The sequence below is a fragment of the Camellia sinensis genome, chromosome 10 (genome assembly GCF_055761805.1).
Source record: "Camellia sinensis isolate YWXY chromosome 10, ASM5576180v1, whole genome shotgun sequence".
Lineage (NCBI taxonomy): Eukaryota > Viridiplantae > Streptophyta > Magnoliopsida > Ericales > Theaceae > Camellia > Camellia sinensis.
The window spans coordinates 58,471,853-58,494,827 of record NC_138970.1 but is presented as its reverse complement, the minus strand read 5'-3'; the positions used below and the strand labels follow the sequence as shown (position 1 = coordinate 58,494,827).

General features: G+C 36.3%; 1 protein-coding gene across 1 annotated transcript; it reads right to left on the bottom strand.

Moving 5' to 3' along the window:
• Positions 1-2,588: 2,588 nt before the first annotated feature.
• LOC114300114 (uncharacterized) lies at positions 2,589-8,809 on the bottom strand. Its single transcript, XM_028244977.2, has 4 exons — positions 8,562-8,809; positions 8,326-8,431; positions 3,163-7,214; positions 2,589-3,057 (listed from the first exon to the last, which is right to left on the bottom strand). Exons 1-3 carry the CDS (start codon positions 8,592-8,594, stop codon positions 7,048-7,050), a joined length of 306 nt encoding a protein of 101 aa, XP_028100778.2. The 5' UTR covers positions 8,595-8,809; the 3' UTR covers positions 2,589-3,057; positions 3,163-7,047.
• Positions 8,810-22,975: the final 14,166 nt, after the last annotated feature.

Below are 22,975 nucleotides of genomic sequence, written 5' to 3'. Positions count from 1 at the left end.
CACGCTTGAGCGAGAGTTAAGCGGCCATCGAGCGGAAATTTCTCACTAGTACTTTTGCAAAGTTTACAGACCGCTCAAACGCAAACTCGAGCGGAGAAAGTTGTGCTCGAGCATCCCCTCACATGTTTGCATGTCCGCTCGAGCGAGGGAAGTCGCGCTCAAACGAGACCCTTATTTTCAGCAAGTTTTGTTAAATGTATTCAAGTGCATTTTGGCATCCTCGTTGCATTCTAAGCATTCCTAGGTCAATATTAAGACATAATAATGAGGGTAAAATGTAGAAATACACTAAAAAAAGAACGTAATGAGTTAAGTATATTCCAACGTATGTTTCAAATGTGTATTTGTTATGTGTTGATGTAGGTCACGTGCCATAAACAGTTTGATTAGTCTGCTCTGTCTGTCTGCAATCGGAGCCATCTGTGAGTAATAACTTAATAAAGCTATATTCAACTTTATTTATTTTCTGTATGATGAAATAAGATATGTTTTCTAAAATGTTATGTTCTGTATAATGAATGATTGTCCAATTTCTAACAATGTATTTGTGGCATCCTTAGTATCATGTGATATCTGTTAGCTGTTCTCCGGTAGCAGAGGTTCCATTATGGAACTTATTATGACTGCACTTTGTTACCCGTACCAGAGGCGCCATCATGGAGCCCAGCATATCTGTTATCTATTATCCGGATCCAGAGGTTCCTTTATGGAATTGGTTGCTCATAACCACCATCTGTTTTGCATCTGTTCTGTATCTACTCTGTTAGCGCTAATAGATGTACCACGTATGATCAAACATGAACTATGTTTTATGTATGTAATATGAGCAAGAATATGAATATGAATATGTATATGACTCTGTTCATGAATCTGAATTCTGATTTCTGAATTTGGTATGGACTTCATTCATTCAAACTCTTTACTCTGTTATTATCCACTGGGCTCCTGCTCACTATTTATATTATGTATGTAGGTGATCAGGCACGTGACCAGGCTCAGAGTTGAGGACTTGGCGTTTCAGTTTTTGTCTACCAGCCTTTGTGCCTCCCGAGGAGGTTCCAGATTATGTCAAGTTTAGTGGCTATGTTTTTGTGAATGCATAAGACTTTGTTTCTTTTGATTTACGAATAAGTTTTCTGCTTCTATGTATATGGAGTGACGTGCAAGTACTGTATCTTTTGACGTCACTCATATGTTTATAAAAGTGTAAGATTATTTGTCCCGTGTATGTCTCCACAGCTCGATGGACAATGCATATTTTATATATTTGCTTCCGCAGCCCCTAATTATATGTTATTCTATTAAGAGGCCTTTGGTAATCCAAGGATTACTGGCCAGTTATGATGCTAAACCTATAGGGGCGGGTTTGGGGCGTGATAGTTTCGGATTTGTATTTGGCGTTCTTTGTGTGGGATTAGTTTGTTTGTAATGTGTCTTCGGTATCGGATTGTGGTTGGTATGTATACACGGTGTGCCGACGGTGAGTGTTTTGTGGGAATTTTCCATATTGATGTTTATGTCGATGGAGTAGGAGTTTATTGACATATGCTATTGCAATTTTAACATATGACGGTTCCCGTTTCGAAGATTTGCATTTGGTGGGTAATGTTGAATTATTGTAGCATGGCTTAACCATGCACAGTTCAGTTTTCTATTTGGTGTTCTTGTGTGGGAATTGGTGTTTGTAATGTGTATTTCGGTGTTGATTTGTGGTTGGTATGTATACACAATGTTCGACTGGTACATTAGTTTTGTTGTGTCCGTAGTAACTTTCTTCACATATCCTGTAACTGTTATTGTTTTTTTGAATGGCAGTTGTGCTTGTCTCCTCGTTGCCAATCTGGTCGAAGTATGAACTGAAAAACGCGACTCCGGAGTTCTACATTCTGCCTTACGTCTCTCACTCTACCGGCTTGCACTATCACAACAATATTAACATTACCAAATCAGCACAACGAACACCCAATTAAACAACAAAAACAATGACAAACAATAGGACAATACCATAATGACAATGCACACTAACACTATTATCCTAGCACAAACTTCCATTACAAAATCCTTCATTCACCATTGAACTGCTTGCCCCAACGTGTCTGCGACAATGTTGTCCACATTTCAACATTGCATCTGCAACTACCACTATCATACATTCGTAATCAAAACACTTTTCGACTAATGTTTCAAAAAAACACTGGTGTGTACGATGTCCATTACCCAAGTAACTATATCGACACAACAACATCATCGGTACGAACCTCACTGAAATTTAAGGACTTTACAACTTAACATGAACATTGAAATTTTAACAACACCATTTCAGCTATTAACTTATTCATGTACCCTACACAAACAAGGGGCCACAACCCACAAACAAACAAAAACAACCATTTCCAATGTCCACCTCCTCATTTTTTATCACTCACGAACACATCACCCAAAACCAGTGATCCCTCACCCACGTAAACAAACACACAAATAGACCATCACAAAACAACAGCACCACGACAATGACTTACTCAAACAAAGACACAAATCCACATTACATCACAACTACATCATAAAAAAGGACACAACAGCCGCAACCATTAAACCCAAAATAAAAGTCCTGCCATTAGCACACCAAGATATAACACGGTACACAACATCATCTCAACGTATTATCGTACACAATATCAACAATCGACGATGGGTTACAACATAACAACTCCATTTCAACAATCCCTAATGAGAAATCACAATCACAAAAACAAACAATACATACCTGCTGCCATGTGTTCCCACGACGATCGCCGGCGCCGACAATGTCTTGATGTCTGATTCAACGCCAATTGATGGACGAAACGGTGATGAGACCCAACTTGACGACGTTGCAACGTATTTCTACGAACGAGGGTTTGAGCTACCTAGGGTTTTCGGCGGCAAACAAATGTGAAATTTCTAATTTACATCAAGATTACCAAACCAACAACAACAAAATCACAGGAATCACGCGACCAGAATTGCTGCAACGTCAGAATCACAATCCACAACCCAGAAACAACCGTCCATATTCACCTGCAGTAGAGGGACAACATCGGAACAATGCATTTCAATGTTGGAAACTATGGTAAATTTAACACCAACAAAAACCCCTATTTACCCTTAATTTTAGACACGTACCTCAAAATGCCTTGAGCTCCAAAGTCTTTAACATTGATATGAGATCTATTTGTCTTCAAAAAAAGATACAAGACTAAATGGTTTAATATTTCCAAAATCAGGATTTAATGGTGCTTTACCTTAGAAATAATTTTTTGACATTTATTTTTGTCAAACTAATTTATATTTTATCAAATTGACAATTTTGCCTTGAAATGGAACAATAGTGTCTTCAACTGTTTTTTTTTTGAATGAGATTCAAAATTGAAGGTCTAATGTATCACAATTGAAACATTAAGGACTAAAGTGACACAAGTCCCAAATTACAGAGGCCATTAGTATAATTCGCTCTTTATTCTTTTTCCTTTTTTCAATAATGTTCTAAACATTTTGGTGAGCCTGTGGCAATATTCTTAACGTCCAGTGACGTTCTAGGCATTTTAGCAATCTTCAATGAAATTCAGAAGACTCCGACGATACTTTGACAAATTTTTGGCAATACTCGAATGATTTTCTGATAATGTTGAACATTCAAGTGAACCTCCGGTAGCTGTCTAAAAGAAGTTTGACGAAAATCCGATGATGTTAAAATGTGCAACGTTGTTAAATTTAAAAATAAATAAAAAAAAAAAAAAAATTTTAGTAATAATTAAAAATATATAAACCTAATTAATATAAGCATTTTATTTTGAAATTAGAGGAATTTTAACTGTGGAAAGTGTACGTGGGTCAATGCCCCTTAATTGAGGGACTAACTTAGAAAGAAAGGCCAATGATTAGAAAAGATTGACCTAGAAGTGTCTAGGGTTTTTTGAACTGTACGCAAAGTGGCTAGGGTTTTGGGAGGAATTATCTCATGATTCCGGAACACTAATGACCGTGTGTTCATTAGAACTGTATGCAAACTTGATTTAAAATTTTTAATGAGTTTTAAATTAATTTTAAATTTCACTTATCTCAAACAAATTTTAATGAAGTAAAGTTTGAATAGTTTGATTGCAAAGTTTGACTATCTTTTTCTTTTGGTACATATATAAGTTTAGGGTAAATTATATTTTTTATCAGTGTTTGATTTAAATTTTATTTTTATTTTATTATTTTAGTTTGAATAATTTAATCTATATATTTTAAATTTATTTTTGATTTGGTCATTTTGTTCAAATTTTATATTATTTTTTCTACGTGTAAATTTTAGAAGGCTGATAAGTATCCCAAAAATCATTAATTTTAACTTTCAACTTGAACATAATGAAAATTTTGAAAAAAATACTTAGAGTGTAGTGACTAAATTGTTTAATTTAAAATAATAGAGATCAAAGTAAAATTTAAATTAAACTATAGAAGTTAAAACTATAATTTACCCATAAAGTTATCAGGAAAGTAAATGGTTGTTCGAACTTGATTAGAAAATATAAATAATTTTAAAATATATTTAAATTTGACTTATTTATATAACATCTCTAATAAATTTTTAACTAATAAAATATAAATTAAAATTAAATAATTTAATTCATTTTGCAGTGCTAATGTTTGCCAAATAACAAAATGGCCAATTGAAGAAAGAAAAATAAATAAAGATAATGTAGCCATGTGGCCCTGCCTTTTGGGCACAGGCCCATGATCTGGACCATGAAACCTTTTTTTGATGGGCTTCATGAATTTTATGTTCATTGTTTAGATGTTGTTGTATCCTATTTACCAATTCCACACTCTGTTTGTTTCCAATTTTCAGAATTTATTTTTTAAAAAATTATATTTTTTCATTTTTTGTATTTTTTTTTTGTTTTCACTAATTTTTTTAATATTTTAAACAATTTTTTTAATTTTTAGACACACCTAATATAAATACACTTGGAAAGTATAATATTTGTAAAAAAAAAAATCTTTAAAAAATTCACTAAATATCAAAATACAATATATATATATATATATATATATATATGTGTGTGTGTTTGTGTGTGTGTGTGTGTGTGTGTGAAAATTCAATACATTTTCTGTATTTTTGTGTATTTATTGATTGTTTAAAATATTTTTTCACAAATAATTTACTATTTAGATACATTTAAGTAAGGTACATATAAAAAAGTAAAAAAATTACTTAAAATTTAAAAAATATTCACTAACAACAAAAAAACACGAAAAAAAAACTCAATTTTCAGAAAATTAAATTTAGAAAACTGAAACTAAACACACAAAATAGAGTTAAAGCTCATAATTACAAACTTAAGAAATAAAATAAATAAATAAATAAAAACGGAGTTAGGGCTCATTTGTTGTCTCAAAAATGAAATTTAGCTATCTTAAAATTAGCCTATTTAGTAATAAATTAATTAGATTAGTTACAAAATTTCAAACACATCTATATTGCAACACCCTTCAATTTTGAAAACAACCGCGCCAAAGGCCTCGAAAAGAGAGGCGCGAATTTGCTTCGAAAATTTTTTTTTTTTTCTTTTATTTTATTTTTATTTTTTTTGAAAGGATTTTTATGTGTACCCTAAAATCTAAATCCTAATAATAAAAAAAAAAAATCAAACCAACACAACCCAATAAATAAAATAAAATAAAACAAACCAACATAGCCCAACAAATAGGAAAAAAAAAAAAAAACCAACAACAACAATTTAGCCTATGTGGTTTAATAAGATTAGTGAGTTAGGTTAGACTGATTGGGTGATAAAATTGACTGATCAGTTAGACTATTGGCTAAAATTTGTTAATTTCATATAGTTTTGTACGAGTCTTTACTATATTTTTATTTCAAATCAGAAAGACTCAGAAGAAATAAAAACCTAAACCTTAAATCCTAAACTCTAAACACACCCCTACACATAACCATCCTTAAAAAATAATAATAATAATAATAAATAAAATTACAACAGCCCAACAAATAAATAAATAAAAAAAACAACCAAACTAATACAACCCAACAAATAAATTAAAAAAAATAATAAAAACAACCAAATCAACACAATTTCAAAGAAAAAGAAAAAGAAAAAAAAAATACAAATTCAAGCCACATTCGAGGCCTCAAATTCAGGCCTCAATCTTTTTCCTTTTGAAACAAAAACTACAATCAAATCATTTTGAATGGACATTTGTATAAAATTTATATGTATGTTAAAACTTTAGAATTTTGGAAAATTCTATGCTGTGTACCTTTTTAAGGTTCATATGCATCGTAGTATAAATTGATATAATTTTACTATAAAATTTTGTAACATCAGCTACAAAATACATAATTTAACCATAAATTAATGTAATAAAAAATGTCGGAACTAAATTACAAATTTTTGTAACATCAATCACAAAATTATGGATATTTTATTACACTAATTTGTAATGAGGTTAACCATTTTGTACATAATATCATATAATTTTGTGATAAATTTACGTCGATTTATAATAAGATACATAGAGCGTGGACATCATAGATTTTCCCTAGAACTTTTCCTTTTTTTGAGAGTATTTCTTGTGTATTATTTGAGCGTGGACCGTTGGATTAGTAGGTTCCACAAGACCAAATAATATAACTTAATAGTGTTTTTTTTTTTTTTGGTGTGTGTGTGTTGCTCAAGAAGAATCTAATGCACTGAATACCAACTCTTAGTTATGTAGCTAAAAACTACACCAATAGTCACCTAAACACACATTTTACATTCACAAAATGTAAAATATGTGCTTTTGGGAGGCCGGGGCTTAAATAATATATATATATATATTTTTATTCTAAATTTCTAGCATTACAACATGGTTATCTGAGGTTAACTAATTATTAGAAAATTATTTAAAAGCTACAACAATGAGTTCTAATAGCTCTAAATACACTGTAGTTTCAATTGATTTGATATTTTGATCTTTATTTTGTTCTAATAGCTCTCTTTTTAGTAGTATATATCACCACTACTAGTTATTATCACAGTCGGCATATGAGACGGCGGTATCTTTTTTGAAAGAATCCAATAACAACTTTTGGATTCCTTGCCTTGTCTCCAATTCACTACCTCTCTCCTCTCTGCTTTTTGCATAGGCCTCAAAGAACTCTTTGTTTTCTTTCTCCAGCTCCTTCCACACTAAAACACATATTACAAGACATAATTAACAACAGCTATACAGGACCATTCCGTATAAATTCTAAGAAGTGATTATAACTTATGTTAATTTGAGAGTTTGTTATAAATTATTTGATACAGTTTCTACTTATAATTTATTAAACAGAAACAACTTCAATAAGCTAGAAAAAAAAAATTGATTATTTAGAAACTAAAGGAGTACTTTTAATTTTTGCTTTTTGATTATCAAATTTTAACTTAAAAAATATCTACCAAACAAAGCCACGATGCTACATCCACTTAATTTATCACACCTAAATGATCCCTAATGATGTGATATTGAAGTTAGACTCATAATGAAATGTTTGACAAATCAAAATTTGATACTTGTCAGACACATCATTAGAGTGATTTTTAGGTATAATAAATTAAAGTGTCTTAAGCATTTATATTTGCATAGTTCTTAACTAACATCACAAAGTGTTAGTATTATAAATCGGAAATCAAAATAATAAGAATTGGTGTTAATATACACATAATTTTACAAACTTTTCTTAGTTATAGACCATATTATTAAAATGAATATTGTTGCAATTTTCAAAGTTCTATTATTGTATGACTTAAAAAAAAAAAAATTGAATAAAATTAGGACGCATCATTTTCTATCGTCTACTAACAATAGGAGCAAGTCTCACAACATGTGATGATAGGAGATCTGTTTTTATTGTTACTAGGAGATAGAAAAATAGTGTATTTGTAGCACGACTCGAAAAAACATTTGTAGGCAGACGTGTGAACTCCTAATCTAAAAATTCTAATGCATAGTCCAATTCAATTTTGTCATAGAATTTTGCCGTCTACTTACAATAGGAGCAAGGCTCACACCATGTGATGATGAGAGACCCGTTCTTATTGTTACTAGGAGATAGAAAAATAGTGTGTTGTAGCACGACTCGAAAAAAATTCTTAGGTAGACGTGTGAACTTCTGATCTAAAAATTCTAATGCATAGAGTCTAATTCAATTTTGTGATAGAATTTTGTGCACATAAAAAAGATAAATAAAAATAAATAAATAAATAAAACCTCTTGTCAGTGTAAAATATGGAAGGTGAGTAGGTAGATAAAGATAACCTGTGGAAGTAATGATTGGTTGGATATTTGCGTGGTTGGAGAGAGCTTCCATGCACTCTTCTTTGCTCATCTTGAATATGATGCACTCTTCTATCAGGCGTTGTACCTGTTTCAATTACTCATCTCATCATCATCATCATCAATGTATTACTACATCAATAACAATAACAACAAATCAAAAAACAAACAAAAACAAAAAAAGAACTAATAACCAAAGCAAAGATTGTAGTTATTACCATACGGATATAGGAAGTAGAAGATTCACCCATGATGAGTTCTCTTTGTTTTTGAGATACAAACTCTAATATATAAATATTATCTACAAAACCCTGTTTGGAATCCGAATATATGATCCATGAGAAGAGTTGAGAAGTAGAAGAGCCGAGAGGTTTCAGTGTTGCAAAAAGAAAGTTAAGGATGACGTGGAATAAAAAAGACGAGAAAAAATAATACTAAAGAGAGAAATAAAAGAATTGAGCAAGCAGAGGAATTGTCTCGATTATTGTGGTATTATCTACTAATAAAAAGAACAAAAATGCTATCAATCTTAAAAATTCTACTAAATATTTTACGTGGATACACATAGAACTCACATTGTATGAATCCCTAAGACATTTGATAAAAATTTTAATAAAATTTTTAAAATTTCTAACATTTCTTTAAAAAGAAACAAACTCTTCCCCAATTTATTAAAGTGAGGTCAATGGTCTAGTCCAAACCCATAAGCCTATCACAGGGGGTTTCATTCCGATAATATGGCATCTTACTTTTTTAGGTCACTGTGCATAGATCATTCATAAACAAGGTTTTAAAAAGTGATCGTAACCGTTACGTAACGTCGTTATGTAACGATTGTGGTGGTTGCCGTCACCTATTACGGCTACTATAATGATGTGACGGAAATTCACATATATAACGGTCGTTTCAGTGTTACGTAATGGCCGTAGCGGTACCGTAATGGCCGTAACGGTTCGTTACACACCGTTGCACTTTTTTATAATATTTTGAATAACTTCTTTTCTAAAAAATAAATAAATAAAAACTTACAAAAAAGAACGAATACTCAAGTGATCCAAGTGCAAAGAAAAAAAATCTTATATGAATTTATTTTCTTTATAATTTTTTTAAAATTTTTATTTCATTACATTAGCATGTAAAATAAAAATATATAACCAATAGTTGTATTTATTTTTATAATCATTTTATTCATATTTAATTATAAATATTTTTATTTTGTTACTGTAATGTGTTGTCTAAAAAATGTCTTTAAAAAACTCAAAAATATTTTTTGTTTATGGCACAAATTTTATTTTTATAATCATTTTATTTAATACTTAATTGTAAATAATTTTATTTAGTTATTTGTAAAGTGTTGTCTAAAAAAATGTCTCAAAAATAATTTTTATTTATAGCACAATTTTTAATTTTATAATCGTTTCATTTAATAATTGTGAATATTTTTTATTCAATTAGTTCAGGTATTGGTCAAAAATAATTTATAGACATTTAAAATCAATTATTCTTAAAGTCATTAACTATTGAAACAAAATGTAAAAAAACTCCTCTTGTAGTGATTGAAAATATGAAATATATTGGATCATACTTAAAAATTAACAAAAATTGATCAAAATCTATTTTAAACACTAATAAATGTAATTCTAGAAAGAAAAAAAATATGTGTATCGGTAAGTATTCTTCAAATTTTGGGAGGGAGAAAAAAATTTACGATTCCGGTTACCACAACCGTTACACTACGACCTTTATACCCCGCACCCACAATCGCAACCTTGCTACCGCAACCTTTTTTTAAAACCTTGTTTATAAACGAAATTAAATTAGTTATAGGGTGAATTACATTAATAATCTCGATAGTTTGGAGTATTATTTTGGTCCCTGACTTTTTAATTGTCATACATATTATTCAAATAAAGCCAATTGAAGGACAAAATCGTTATACAACTTATTTTGTGTCAGTTAACTTATATATTGTTTGAAATATAATGGCATTTTTCGTAATGAATAATGTTGTAATTTTTTTTGTTATAAAATTCCGTTTAGTTTGGTTTCAAAAAAAATTTCTAAGAAACTAAAAATTAAATTATTGAAAAAAATTAAAAACACATTTTTATAAAATTTTATATTTTGAGAAGGTAGAAATAATTTTTTAAAATAGTTTTTTTTTATATTTATTTTCGTTAAATTAGTTTTTATTTTTTTTCAAAAGTCAAACATGGCAACAATTTTGATGTCATTATTAAACCAATTCATTAAATCAAAAAATTCAAAATTAAAAACATTTCATATATTAAACATATCAATTATATATTAAAAAATATAACAATTTATTACATGATAACCATCCAAATATATCAACAAAAACAATTACCCATTACATGATCATAATCCAAACGTATACTAAAAATTAATTTGGTAAAAAATAAAAATGTAAAAATGTAAAAGATTTATCATTTTTATAAAATTTTATCTTTGGTGAGTAAAAATAATTTTTTGACATTTATTTTTATCAAACTAGTTTATATTTTATCAAATTGACGACTTGGCCTTTGAAATGGAGTAAGAATGTCTTCAATTACCCTTATTTAAAATAAGATTCAAAATTTAAAATTAAATGTATCATAATTGGAAGGTCAGAGACCAAAGTAACAGTCTCAAACTATAAGACTGTTAGTGTAATTTATTCTTAGTTTTAGCCATACGATTTCATTGCATTTTTTTTTCTCAAGAAATAGATGATCTATTCTTATCGATCTTTTTTGAAAACAAATATACTCAAAACATGTGGTTATTGTGGGGATATATTTTCTGAGTACCAACACGTGGCCAAGGTGACACCGACGTATCAGCCAAAGTGCCACGTGTCGTGGTCGTGACGCCGAGGTGATCTCGAATAGGCCGAGGTTATCTCCGAAAATATCGAAGTCCGGGATAAGCGGATAAAGGATAAGAGTCCTAGAATGAGGAAGGACTTTAACCTGGATAAGGATAAAACTCATAGGGAGTTTATCTTTATTTATGGGAGAGTCCAAGATAAGCACTAAGCAGAAGACCATTGAAGCTAGGCTTCTATTCGAACTAAGATTGAGTTAACTATAAAATAGAGGCACCCCCATGGGTCTAAGGTATGAATTTTAATTCTGAACAGTGAGTTAGGCACTTGATTTATCTTTGAGAGATAACTGACTTGATTGTCGGAGTGCCCCCAGGTGGACGAACCACTGCCGGAATCTCTTCTTTCTATTGCAGGTCAATCAGGCGCCATCTATTCTGCCAGTACTCTCCAGTTGAATACTGAGTTGGCAGTGTGGTCGGAAATTGACACACACAATTTGGCATCGTCTGTGGGAAAGAAAGGAGAATAGATGGCCAGCGACGAACGGAAGGATAAGGTTAGGGATGAAATCCCTGCTGCAAACGGTAAACACGTTAACCCTAACATGGAGGAAGATGGTTGCAACGAGGAGACTCAGGACCAGAATCACGACAGGAAAGACGTCGGCCAGGAGGGCGACGTACTGAAAAAATCGGATCGAAGCGAGTATTACAATGAGGACGACCTCCAGGTATGGAAAGATAGATGCCCACGGAGGGACGAAGAGGTAAAAGAGATGGCGAACAAATTGGCAGACCTGCAATCAGTCGTCAATTTCATGATGCAAAAAAATGTCATGCAGCCACCATTCCCGCTGCAAGACACGCCGATACCAGCGGCCAATGCCCAGAATGGAGGGCAGAAAAGCATCCCTGTAGCCCCCCAGCACACCAGAAGTGAAAAACACTCTCACCGGTCTTCAAGGGAGGTCGGGCGAGGAGAGTCGATGAGGGAAGAATCTCGAAGGACACATCGCACTAAGGAAGCGGACCCCAGAGAACATCAGCGTGCTCGAAGGCAGAAGCTGTGCTTCGACACAACTAATGGAGAAAGGTAGAAAAGGGCTCACAACGAAACTGAGAGTAGTGCACCGAAAAGACTGAAGTCAGGAGATAGCCGAGCTCTTGGGCGGAGCAAAGAGGGCTTGAGAGATTACCTCAAGAGGAAGAAACAAAATGCCGAGGTAACTTCCCCTGTTAAGCCGAGAACACCATTCTCGGTGGAGATGGACAAATTTGAGGCTCCGAAAAGAATCAGTATGCCAAGGTTCCAGATATACGATGGTAAGTCAGACCCCAACTGCCACGTCAGATTATACCTGAACTCGATGGCATTGTACACTGGGAACAAGCCGTTGCTCTGCAAGGTGTTCCTCTCATCCTTTGGGGAGATTGCATCAGATTGGTTTCACAAATTGCCAAAGGGAAGTGTGAAGACCTGGGAAGGCCTGGTTGAGATGTTCGTGGCCAGGTTCGTGACAAACAAACTACAACCATTAAGGGTAGACGCCCTAATGGCTCTGAGAATCAGTAAGGATGAAGGCCTTAGGGCCTACGCTAAAAGGTACTATGAAGTGTTCAACCGAATACCCCAGTGTAAATAAGAGGTGGTGGTCGTATCTTTCAAGAACGGCCTAAAAGATGACTGTCCACTACGAAAGTCTTTGGTAAAGACATTGCCAAAAAGTATGGAAGAGCTCATGGCCAGAATTGAGAAATATGCTAGAGCCAAGGAAGACACGTCAGGAACTAATGAGACAAAGCAAGAGAAAGAAAACGTGTCACGACTCGAACCCGCCCCTATGGGTTAAGGCCATAACCGGCCAGTAATCACGAGGTTACCTATGGCCTCAAACCAAATAAAACAAAACTCATCAAAGTAAAAGGGCCAAACGGAAGCAAATTTAAAACCTTGTCCATAGAGTTGTGCTTATATGCACACCAAAACGTTCCAAACATTTATATGTTAATAACTCACATCAAAATACATGCTAATCACAGAACACTATACATACAAGATCATACAAGTTTAAGTCAGTCGAACCCAAGACCTATATACAAAAGTAGTCCAATGCTTTCGCTAACATAACAAAACTATGAACAAAGGACAAAGGCGAAAACAGTCTAGTGCGTGAGACGTTTGGGCTGACTCCTCAAAACTTTGACTGTTTCTCACAATTTCACCGAAGCTGGTTCTGGACATCCCTTGGCTCACCTACATGTACATGAATGAGCGTGAGCGAAAGCCCAGTGAATAATATCGAATAAGGAAGATACATAAGCAATCTTTGAAACAGTTACAGCAGACGGCCTTTGGCCCAATCACTTGTATCAATCGGCCTTCGACCCAATCATTTATGTCAATCGGCCTTCGGCCCAATCATTCATGTCAATCAGCCTTCGGCCCAATCATTTATGTCAATCGGCCTTTGGCCTAATCATTCATGTCAATCGGCCTTCGGCCCAATCATTTATGTCAATCGGCCTTCGGCCCAATCATTTATGTCAATCGGCCTTCGGCCCAATCATTCATGTCAATCGGCCTTCGACCCAATCATTTATGTCAATTGGCCTTCGGCCCAATCATTCATGTCAATCGGCCTTCGGCCCAATCATTTATGTTAATCGGCCTTTGGCCCAATCATTCATGTCAATCGGTGTCCACCATTCAAATTAATGAACTTACAAAACTTACATAGAAGTAAACAATTGGACAACAACATATTTCAAATATCTTGTTAAGATATTACTCACAGTGATCGGCTTGTGAATTTGCCCTGGAGCTTGACCCTACACATCATATAGCGCATATGGGTCACAAACGATTCAATCCATTCTTTAATTCACATATTCCTCTTTAGGCTTCATTCTTATCTCTTTAACTCAATTACAATGCTTGATGCATGTCTAAGAGTTCTTGCAAGTGAAAGAGAACGGAAAACGAAACACATAATACACTTTCAAAATTTCAGAAAACAGGGTCCCCGCTCGAGCGGACCCATTAGGTCTACAAAAGTGCTGGTTGCATCATTATTACGCTCGAACGTGAACTTGGACGCTCGAGCGGAAGTTCATCCTACATAGCTCCATGCTCGAGCGTGAACTTTCCCGCTCGAGCAGACACCATGCCTGCAAGAAAATACTGGCAGCTCGAAATCCCCGCTCGAGCGGCGGTTCCCTCGCTCAAGTGGACATCAAAAATTCTGGGTTTTCCAGAATGGTTCTTGAGCTCGAATTCAACATTCTAACCAACATTTCTTGCATGCCATGGCTCAAATTTCACATATACATATACTAACATGATAGCAATGCCAAATTACAACACAATGAAGCTCAATTTCTTGAATTACTCACATGCATGCCTCAAATTAACCCAAACTCATCACCAACACATCAAATTCAAACATGCAAAGCTCATACCTCCATGATCTACTCTTGCATGTGAGAAATATTCATTCATATCAACTTAATTGGTGAAAAGATGATAAAATACATGGATTTCAAACAAGATTCAACATAGATTATACACATTGTGTTCAAATATGGAAATTCATAGTAATTTCCTACATGCATGCATCTATTGACTTTAAATTCAACACATACAACTCAATCTCCTCATAAACAATTTAATCCATGTCCTTGACCATTATTCAAACTTGAATTCACAAGATGATAACTTACAATTCATGAATTCACTTACCTAGAGACTTAATTCTTCCAATCCATAGCAAATTCTTGAGTTTAATCTTCAAATTCCCCAACCTTGAGCCAAGATTACACAATTCTCTCCCTCTCTCTCTCTCTCTATAGCTGGCCCTCTCTCTTCATTGGGTTCCAAATCAGCCAAAATGAAGCTAAAGAGGGAATTTAAGGGTGTAGTGCCTCATTAAAACAAATCCCACTAATGCCAATATAATAATAATAAAGTAATTGGGCACTAATTCACCAATTTAATCAATTTAATCTGATCCGAATCAATTTCCAATTAAATTTCACCGTACACTCTAAAAATTACGCTAATCATAATGACGCAATCAATTTCAGGTACTGTGGCCGATAAGGCCTTCAATTTAAATTTCAAAGCAGATAATCAAACAGATATTCCTACGGTAAACAGATAGAAATTCAAAACCACATATATTCATATAAATGGCACTCAAAATCATATCAAACACATAATCATATGCATAAGGAGGATCAATTAGTATAATACGGAATAGTGGTATCACAAAACGACTCGCCGAAGCGAGGCCGAGATAACAACGGATCCAACAAGCAAGAGATAGGATTGAGAGCTGCACAGGCAGTCACAACTGTGTTCCGAATCCTAATCCACAAAGTCCTGGATAAAATCCGATCCCAGTCCTATTTCAGAGCACCAGCTAGGGTGCTAGGAGAATTTATGGGAAGAAGCCTTGGTATACATTGTGCTTGCCATAATGAGGATGGGCACCTGACTCAGGGTTGCAGAGCCCTAAAGGCACACCTAGAAGACCTAGTAAGGCAAGGCCACTTGAGGAACCTTATAGATGAGGCTAGGACAAGGGAAGAGCAGGCAAGATTGCCTCAAGCACCAGCAGCTCCACCCCCCCAGCACAACAACCGTAGGCAGGAGGACCTCGGGTAATTAATGTAATTCACTCGAAGGTCAACGAAAATGAAATACAGGGGGAGACCCAGAAGGTAAAGCACTTGCAGCACGTGTACCAGGTCGGGGAGAAACAACATCGGGTCGAGGAGTGCCAGGGACCAGTAGTGTCCCTTACTCAAGCCGACCTTGAGATGGTACAACATCCACATAATGATGCGTTGGTAGTATCCCTCCAGGTTGGGGAGTGCCAAGTGAAGCGCATCCTGATTGACAAAGGCAGCTCTTATGACATCATGTATGTCAGGTGTTACAAGGAGCTTGGCCTTCACCCAGACGATATGGAGCAATCCAATGGCCCAATGGTCGAGTTCAATGGAACGCCGACATGGCCACTGGGAGCAACAAGCTTGGAGGTGCAGGCTGGCACCTGGAAGATAAAGACAGAGTTCACCATAATCGACACACCCTCCCCTTACAATGCTATCCTGGGAAGGCCATGGTTGCATGCAATGAGGGTTGTTCCCTCAACATTGCATCAACTATTACGATTCCTAATAGAGCATGGGATAGAGGAGGTTAGAGGAGATCAACTACAGGCAAAGAACTGCTCCATTGTAGCAATGAAATCCACCTGCAGCATACGAGAACTAGAGAGGGCAGAGATCGAAGACAAGGACGTGGAGGTCCTAGAGGACGTCGGCAAGTGTCACGACCCAAACCCGACCCTATGGGTTTAGCACCGTAACCGGCCAGTAATCCGAGATTACCAAAGGCCTGCAGGACAGTAATACAGTAAAACAGAGTACAGGGCCTGGCGGAAGCCAAAACAGTAAATAAACAATGCCCAATGAGCTGCGACAGTCTATATGAAAAGATTTTTCATACATTTATAAGTAAACAGTACAGAACGGTATGCACAATATTTACAATCATTCAGACTAGGGACTCAACCCTAGATAACAGTACAGTAAACATTCAGTCTATACAAAACAGTGAAACAGTACAAAAGAGGGAATTGTAAAACACCCCTAAGCCTTAACACGTTAGGCTCGGAACCTCGCAGTGAGGCACAAAGGCTGGCTTGACAAAACTGGAGTAACCCTGACGCCTCTAGCTTCAATCCGGTGCCTGTACACCTACATATATATATGAGCAGTGAGCTAAAGCCCAGTGAATAACATGAAGCGTAAAGGGGTTTAGAATGAATGTCCTTACAGTAATGAAAACAGTTCATTTCAATCAGTATTTTAGTTGCTCAGTACAGTAAACAGTCATATGTGGTACATCCATTAGCATAACAGTAACAGTAGGTCTTAAAAGACCGAACAGTAATGATGGCCATCAGTCAGTAAACAGTAGTGGTTCCAACGAGGGAACCGACAGAGAATTCTGTCACAGTAACAGTAAGCAGTAGGTGCCAAGGATGCCACAATACAGTTCAGAATATAGGACATACATTCATTCAGTTAACAGTAATCAGTTCAGAAAACAGTACAGTTCAGTTGTTCAGAAAATAATCATTTGTGAACATATCTTTACACATTCGTTACTCACAGAGTTCGGGCTACAGTATGCTAGAGCGTGCCTCTCCAGTCGCCAACCCTACACAATTAACAGATTGAACACACTAAGTTACACAGCTGGGAAAGATAATAACTTAACCCCTAATGCCTCGGTGTGTTCTACATCTATATCCTCAACAAGATGTCTACAACTAGGCCTAAGAATGCCTAGAATGAGATGAGGATGCAAAGATGCACATTTAAAAGCATTTTCAGAAAAACAGAGTTCCGCTCGAGCGCAGGTTTCCCCGCTCGAGCGGTAATGCAACAAAGGTACACGCTCGAGCGTAAACTTTCCCGCTCGAGCGTACTGTAAAAGTACTGGATGGGTGAAATCTCCGCTCGACGCCCGCTCGAGCGTGAGACGTGACTCCGCTCGAGCGCCCAATCCTCCGCTCGAGCGGACTGCAAAACAGTGCAGAGAGATGCTGGATGCTCGGATTTCACGCTCGAGCGCCACTCTCCCCGCTCGAGCGTAAGTGCAAAATCTGGGAATTCTAGATTGCACCTCCAAGCTCCAACTCACACTCAAATGCATCAAAACCAATCCTCTTGGGCCCATTTCCTGGAAAACATTTATAAACACATAGTATAACATAGTTCAAAGCTCAATTTTGAGAAATCAAAGCCCAAGGGTGTTTAATTCAAGCTCAATTTCAAATCATTTTCAAGAACAAACTTCAAACATGACATGCATGATCTTTAAATAACTTTCAAGCTTCAAAACATGCTCTAGTGAGCCAATTAATTCACAAACAAGATGAAAACTTGGACCATTACAAATTTATGGACATGCATGTGACAATTTGCCATGAATTCAACTCAAAATCCAACAATTCAAACATGCATGCATGAATTATGTTCTATTTCAACATGTATGAACTAAAACAAGACTTAGCTCCTTAATTTGACATGAATCATGCAAGAACAAGCTCAATTCATAAGCAAGAGGGTAATTACTCTACCTTAGGTCTTGAATTAGAAGACTAGGAGCTCAATTTAGCAATCTACACTTCAATTCTCTTCAAATTCTAAGCAATATTGAGATAAACTCAACTCCTCAAGTCTCTCTCTCTCTATGGTCGGCTAAGGGTCTCACAAATAGGCTAAAGAAATGTTTGATTCAATGTATAAGGCTCAAGTGTGTGTGTGAGATAGTGGTCCACTAGGGGTAGTTCGGTAAATAAGGCCAACTCTGCAATTGATCAATATTTAATCTAATTTAATCATACATAATCAGTTTTCAGATAATTATACCATAAAATCATATTAAATATGACGATCATAATACACTAACCCATTTCCGATTCGGCCGCCGATAAGGCCTTCAATTAATAGTTTAAACATAAAACACGAACAGATCAAACAAACAGTCAACAGATAAAATGCAATTCAAACAGATGTATTCACTCAATGTAGTTTCAATTTCGGTCAGTCAGTTCAGTACTTTAATCAGTTCAATTCTCAGTCAGTTATCAGTCATTATCAGTTCCGTTTAACAGTAATCGGTGATTATCGGTAATCAATCAGTCATTAATCAGTAAACAGTATGAGGGTTGTTACAGTCTCCCCTCCTTATAAAGAGTTTAGTCCTCTAAACTCGAGTTACCTTCATTCTGGAAGAAAACAGGGTTCAGTGGAAACAGTTCAGGATATCTTTTGGCCATGTCATCTTCCCTTTCCCAAGTGGCATACATGCCACCATGGTTTTGCCAGTCAACTTTCACCAGTGGGATCGTTTTGTTTCTCAGTTTCTTGATCCGTCTGTTTACAATCTGTATAGGCCACTCCTCGTAAGTGTAGTCATCACTCAGCACTATACGAGTAGGCTCAATTACATGGAAAGGATCCTGAAGGTAGTCTCTCAACATAGAGATGTGGAAGACGTTATGCATGTGCTCCATTTCAGGAGGAAGCGCAACTTGATACGCCACCGGATTGATTTTCTCAATGATCTCGTATGGTCCGACGTATCTCGGTGCTAACTTGCCTTTGACTCCAAAACGAGTCTGGCCCTTCATTGGTGTCACTTTCACAAAAACGTGATCACCAACTTCATACTCTCTGTCTCGTCTTCTGACATCAGCATAACTTTTCTGTCTGCTCTGTGCAGTTTTCAGTCTCTGTTGTATCAGTTTCACTTTCTCAGTCGTTTCATACACAATCTCGGGCCCAAGCAAAGGCCCATCTCCAACTTCTGCCCAGCAGATCGGAGATCTACATTTCCTGCCATACAATGCCTCGAAAGGCACCATACCAATACTCGAATGGTAGCTGTTGTTGTAGGCGAATTCAGCCAAAGGTAAATGACTTTCCCAGTCTCCCTGAAAATCAAGGACACACATTCTCAGTAAATCCTCCAGAGTTTTGATGGTCCTTTCTGATTGGCCATCTGTCTGAGGATGATAGGCACTACTCAACCTCAATTCAGTACCCAATGCAGTCTGTAGGCTTTGCCAAAACCTCGATGTAAACTTCGAATCCCTGTCAAAAACAATAGACACAGGCACTCCATGCAGTCTCACAATTTCATCAATATAGATAACAGCCAATTTGTCCGCATTATAGATTGTCTTGACAGGTAAGAAGTGAGCGGATTTGGTTAGTCTATCAACAATAACCCAAATTGAATCCATACCTTTTCTGGAGCGAGGCAATCCCACTATAAAATCCATCGTGATATGCTCCCATTTCCATTCCGGTATGGGTAAGGGTTGCAGTAATCCGGCAGGTCGTTGATGTTCAGCTTTGACCTGTTGGCAATGAAGACATTTGGACACAAAGTCGGCAATTTCTTTCTTTATTCCTAGCCACCAGAAATTTTGTTTCAGATCTTGGTACATTTTCGTATTCCCCGGATGGATTGACAATTTCGAATTGTGGCCTTCTTGCAGAACTCTTCTTTTCAGTTCAATATCATTCGGTACACACAGTCTTTCTTGAAATTTCAGTACATTATTCTCAAATTTGAATCCCGGTCTCGGTTTAGATTCTCTTTCTTCGATGATCTTCTTCAAGAAGTCATCCAGTTGCTGTTTCTCTTTAATCTCTTCAATCAGTGCCGGTTGAACAGAAATAGCAGCTAAGGTTCCACCTTGTTCTCGTAAGACAATTTCGATTTCAGATTTTTCAAGGTCACAAAGCAACTCTTTCTGTCCGGTAAGCAAACATGCTACGTTTCTAATTGATTTCTGACTCAATGCATCGGCAACAGTATTGGCTTTTCCCGGATGGTACAATATCTGTAGGTCATAGTCTTTAATCAGTTCTAGCCATCTCCGCTGTCTCATGTTCAGTTCTTTTTGTGTGAAGAAATATTTCAAACTCTTGTGGTCGGTATATACTTCACATGTCACCCCGTACAGATAGTGACGCTAGATTTTCAGTGCAAATACTACTGTAGCAAGTTCCAGATCATGGGTCGGGTAGTTCTTTTCATGCGGTCTCAGTTGTCGGGAAGCATAAGCAATAACTCTCCCATTCTGCATTAAAACACATCCCAAACCCCTGTGAGAAGCATCACTAAATACAGTATAACCATCCGTACCTGAAGGTAAGGTAAGAATCGGTGCAGTCACTAATCGAGTTTTCAACTCCTGGAAGGCAGATTCTCTTTGGTCAGTCCAGTCAAATGATGTCCCCTTTTGTGTCAGTTGGGTCAACGGTAAAGCAATCTTGGAGAAATCTTTGACAAATCTTCTGTAATATCCAGCCAATCCCAAAAAGCTTCGGACTTCAGTCACATTCGTTGGTCTAGGCCAGTTCACTACAGCTTCAATTTTCTGCGGATCAACAGAAATCCCATCCTTGCTAACAACATGCCCCAAAAACATAACATGGTCAAGCCAAAATTCACATTTAGACAGTTTAGCATACAGTTTCTATTCTCTTAAGGTTTGTAGGGCAAGTCTCAGATGATGTTCATGTTCTTCTATATTCTTGGAGTAAATCAATATGTCATCAATAAATACAACAATAAAATTGTCAAGGTACGGTTTAAAGATTCTGTTCATAAGGTCCATAAATGCAGCTGGTGCGTTCGTGACTCCAAAAGGCATAACTAAAAATTCATAATGGCCATACCTTGTTCTAAAAGCAGTTTTATCAATGTCTTCCGGTTTAACCTTCAGTTGATGATACCCCGATCTGAGATCGATCTTAGAAAACACTTGGGCACCCTGTAACTGATCAAATAAATCATCAATACGTGGCAATGGGTATTTATTTTTCACAGTTACCTTGTTCAATTCACGGTAGTCAATACATAGTCTCAGCGAGCCATCTTTCTTCTTTACAAACAAAACCGGTGCACCCCATGGGGAGGTACTAGGTCTGATGAACTTTTTGTCTAACAGTTCTTACAGTTGCACTTTCAGTTCTTTCAATTCGGTTGGAGCCATTCGGTACGGAGCTTTAGAAACTGGCTGTGTTCCGGGAACCACATCAACAGTAAACTCAATCTCTCTGTCAATCAAATCTCCTGGCAAATTGTCTGGAAAGACATCTGAGAATTCTCTGACTATAGGAATACAGTTCACATTAGCATTATTATCAGTAGATACAGTCAGTACAGAACACAGATATCCCTTACAGCCTCTTCTAATCAGTTTAACAGCTTTCACAGATGAAATCAAATAGGGGGGAGGTACTACTCCACTCCCATTAAACACGAATTCAGGCAAACCAGGTGGACGGAAAACAACTTGCTTGGTCACACAGTCAATAGTGGCATGATATTTTGTTAACCAGTCCATCCCCAATATAACATCAAAATGATCAATGTTCAATGGCAGTAAATCAATAAACAGATGCATATCCCCAACAATAATTTCACATGCGAGGTACATATAAGCACATGTCATGGATCCCCCTACGGGTGATGATACGGCTAACAGATAGTTCATGGGTTCTAAGGGTCTATTCAATTTCCGTGAGAAAGCATGCGATACATAAGAATGTGTAGACCCCGAATCAATCAATACATATGCATTTTGTGCACAAATAGAGAGGATACCTGACACAACGGTTTCAGTATTTTGCACGTCTCCCGGTACTAGGGCGAACACTCGGCCCTGCCTCATGGGCTCTTTCCCGGTAGCTTTGGGGTTCGGTTTCGGTGTAACAGTTGGTGCCGCTACGCTTGGTGTAGCTTTACTACCAGTTTGTGGAGCAGAAGGACAGTCTTTAACCATGTGGCCCACTTTGCCACACCTGTAACAGGCTCCTGATATCTTGTAACAGACTCCCTTGTGTTTCTTACCACACTCAGAACAGGGTGGAATGAATCCACTCCCTTGACTGGGGCTAGTTATCGACCCCGTATTCTGTTTCTTGTTGGCCGGGTTGTGCTTGCCTTTCTTGAATTTGAAACCCTGCCTTTTTCCATGCCATTCAGTTGTTGGTGTTTCGGATTGTTTCACTGCTGCAATGTTCGACTCGACCATCAGTGCCCGGTCGAGAACACCCACAAAAGTCGGTAGTTTCAGAACATTTATTCGGTCAAGAATTGCAACATTAAGGCCACCTTCAAATTTTCTGGCCTTCTTATACTCAGTATCCACCATATGCGGTGCATAACGGGCAAGTTCAGTAAATTTTGTTTCATATT

Bases quoted from the DNA above. Each gene is read 5' to 3' on its own strand.
- LOC114300114 (XM_028244977.2), bottom strand. From the start codon at position 8,594: ATGGGTGAATCTTCTACTTCCTATATCCGTATG. The intron at 8,432-8,561 runs GTAATAACTACA...TAATTGAAACAG, and splicing joins CTACTTCCTATATCCGTATG to GTACAACGCCTGATAGAAGA. The intron at 7,215-8,325 runs GTTATCTTTATC...TATGTGTTTTAG, and splicing joins ACCAATCATTACTTCCACAG to TGTGGAAGGAGCTGGAGAAA.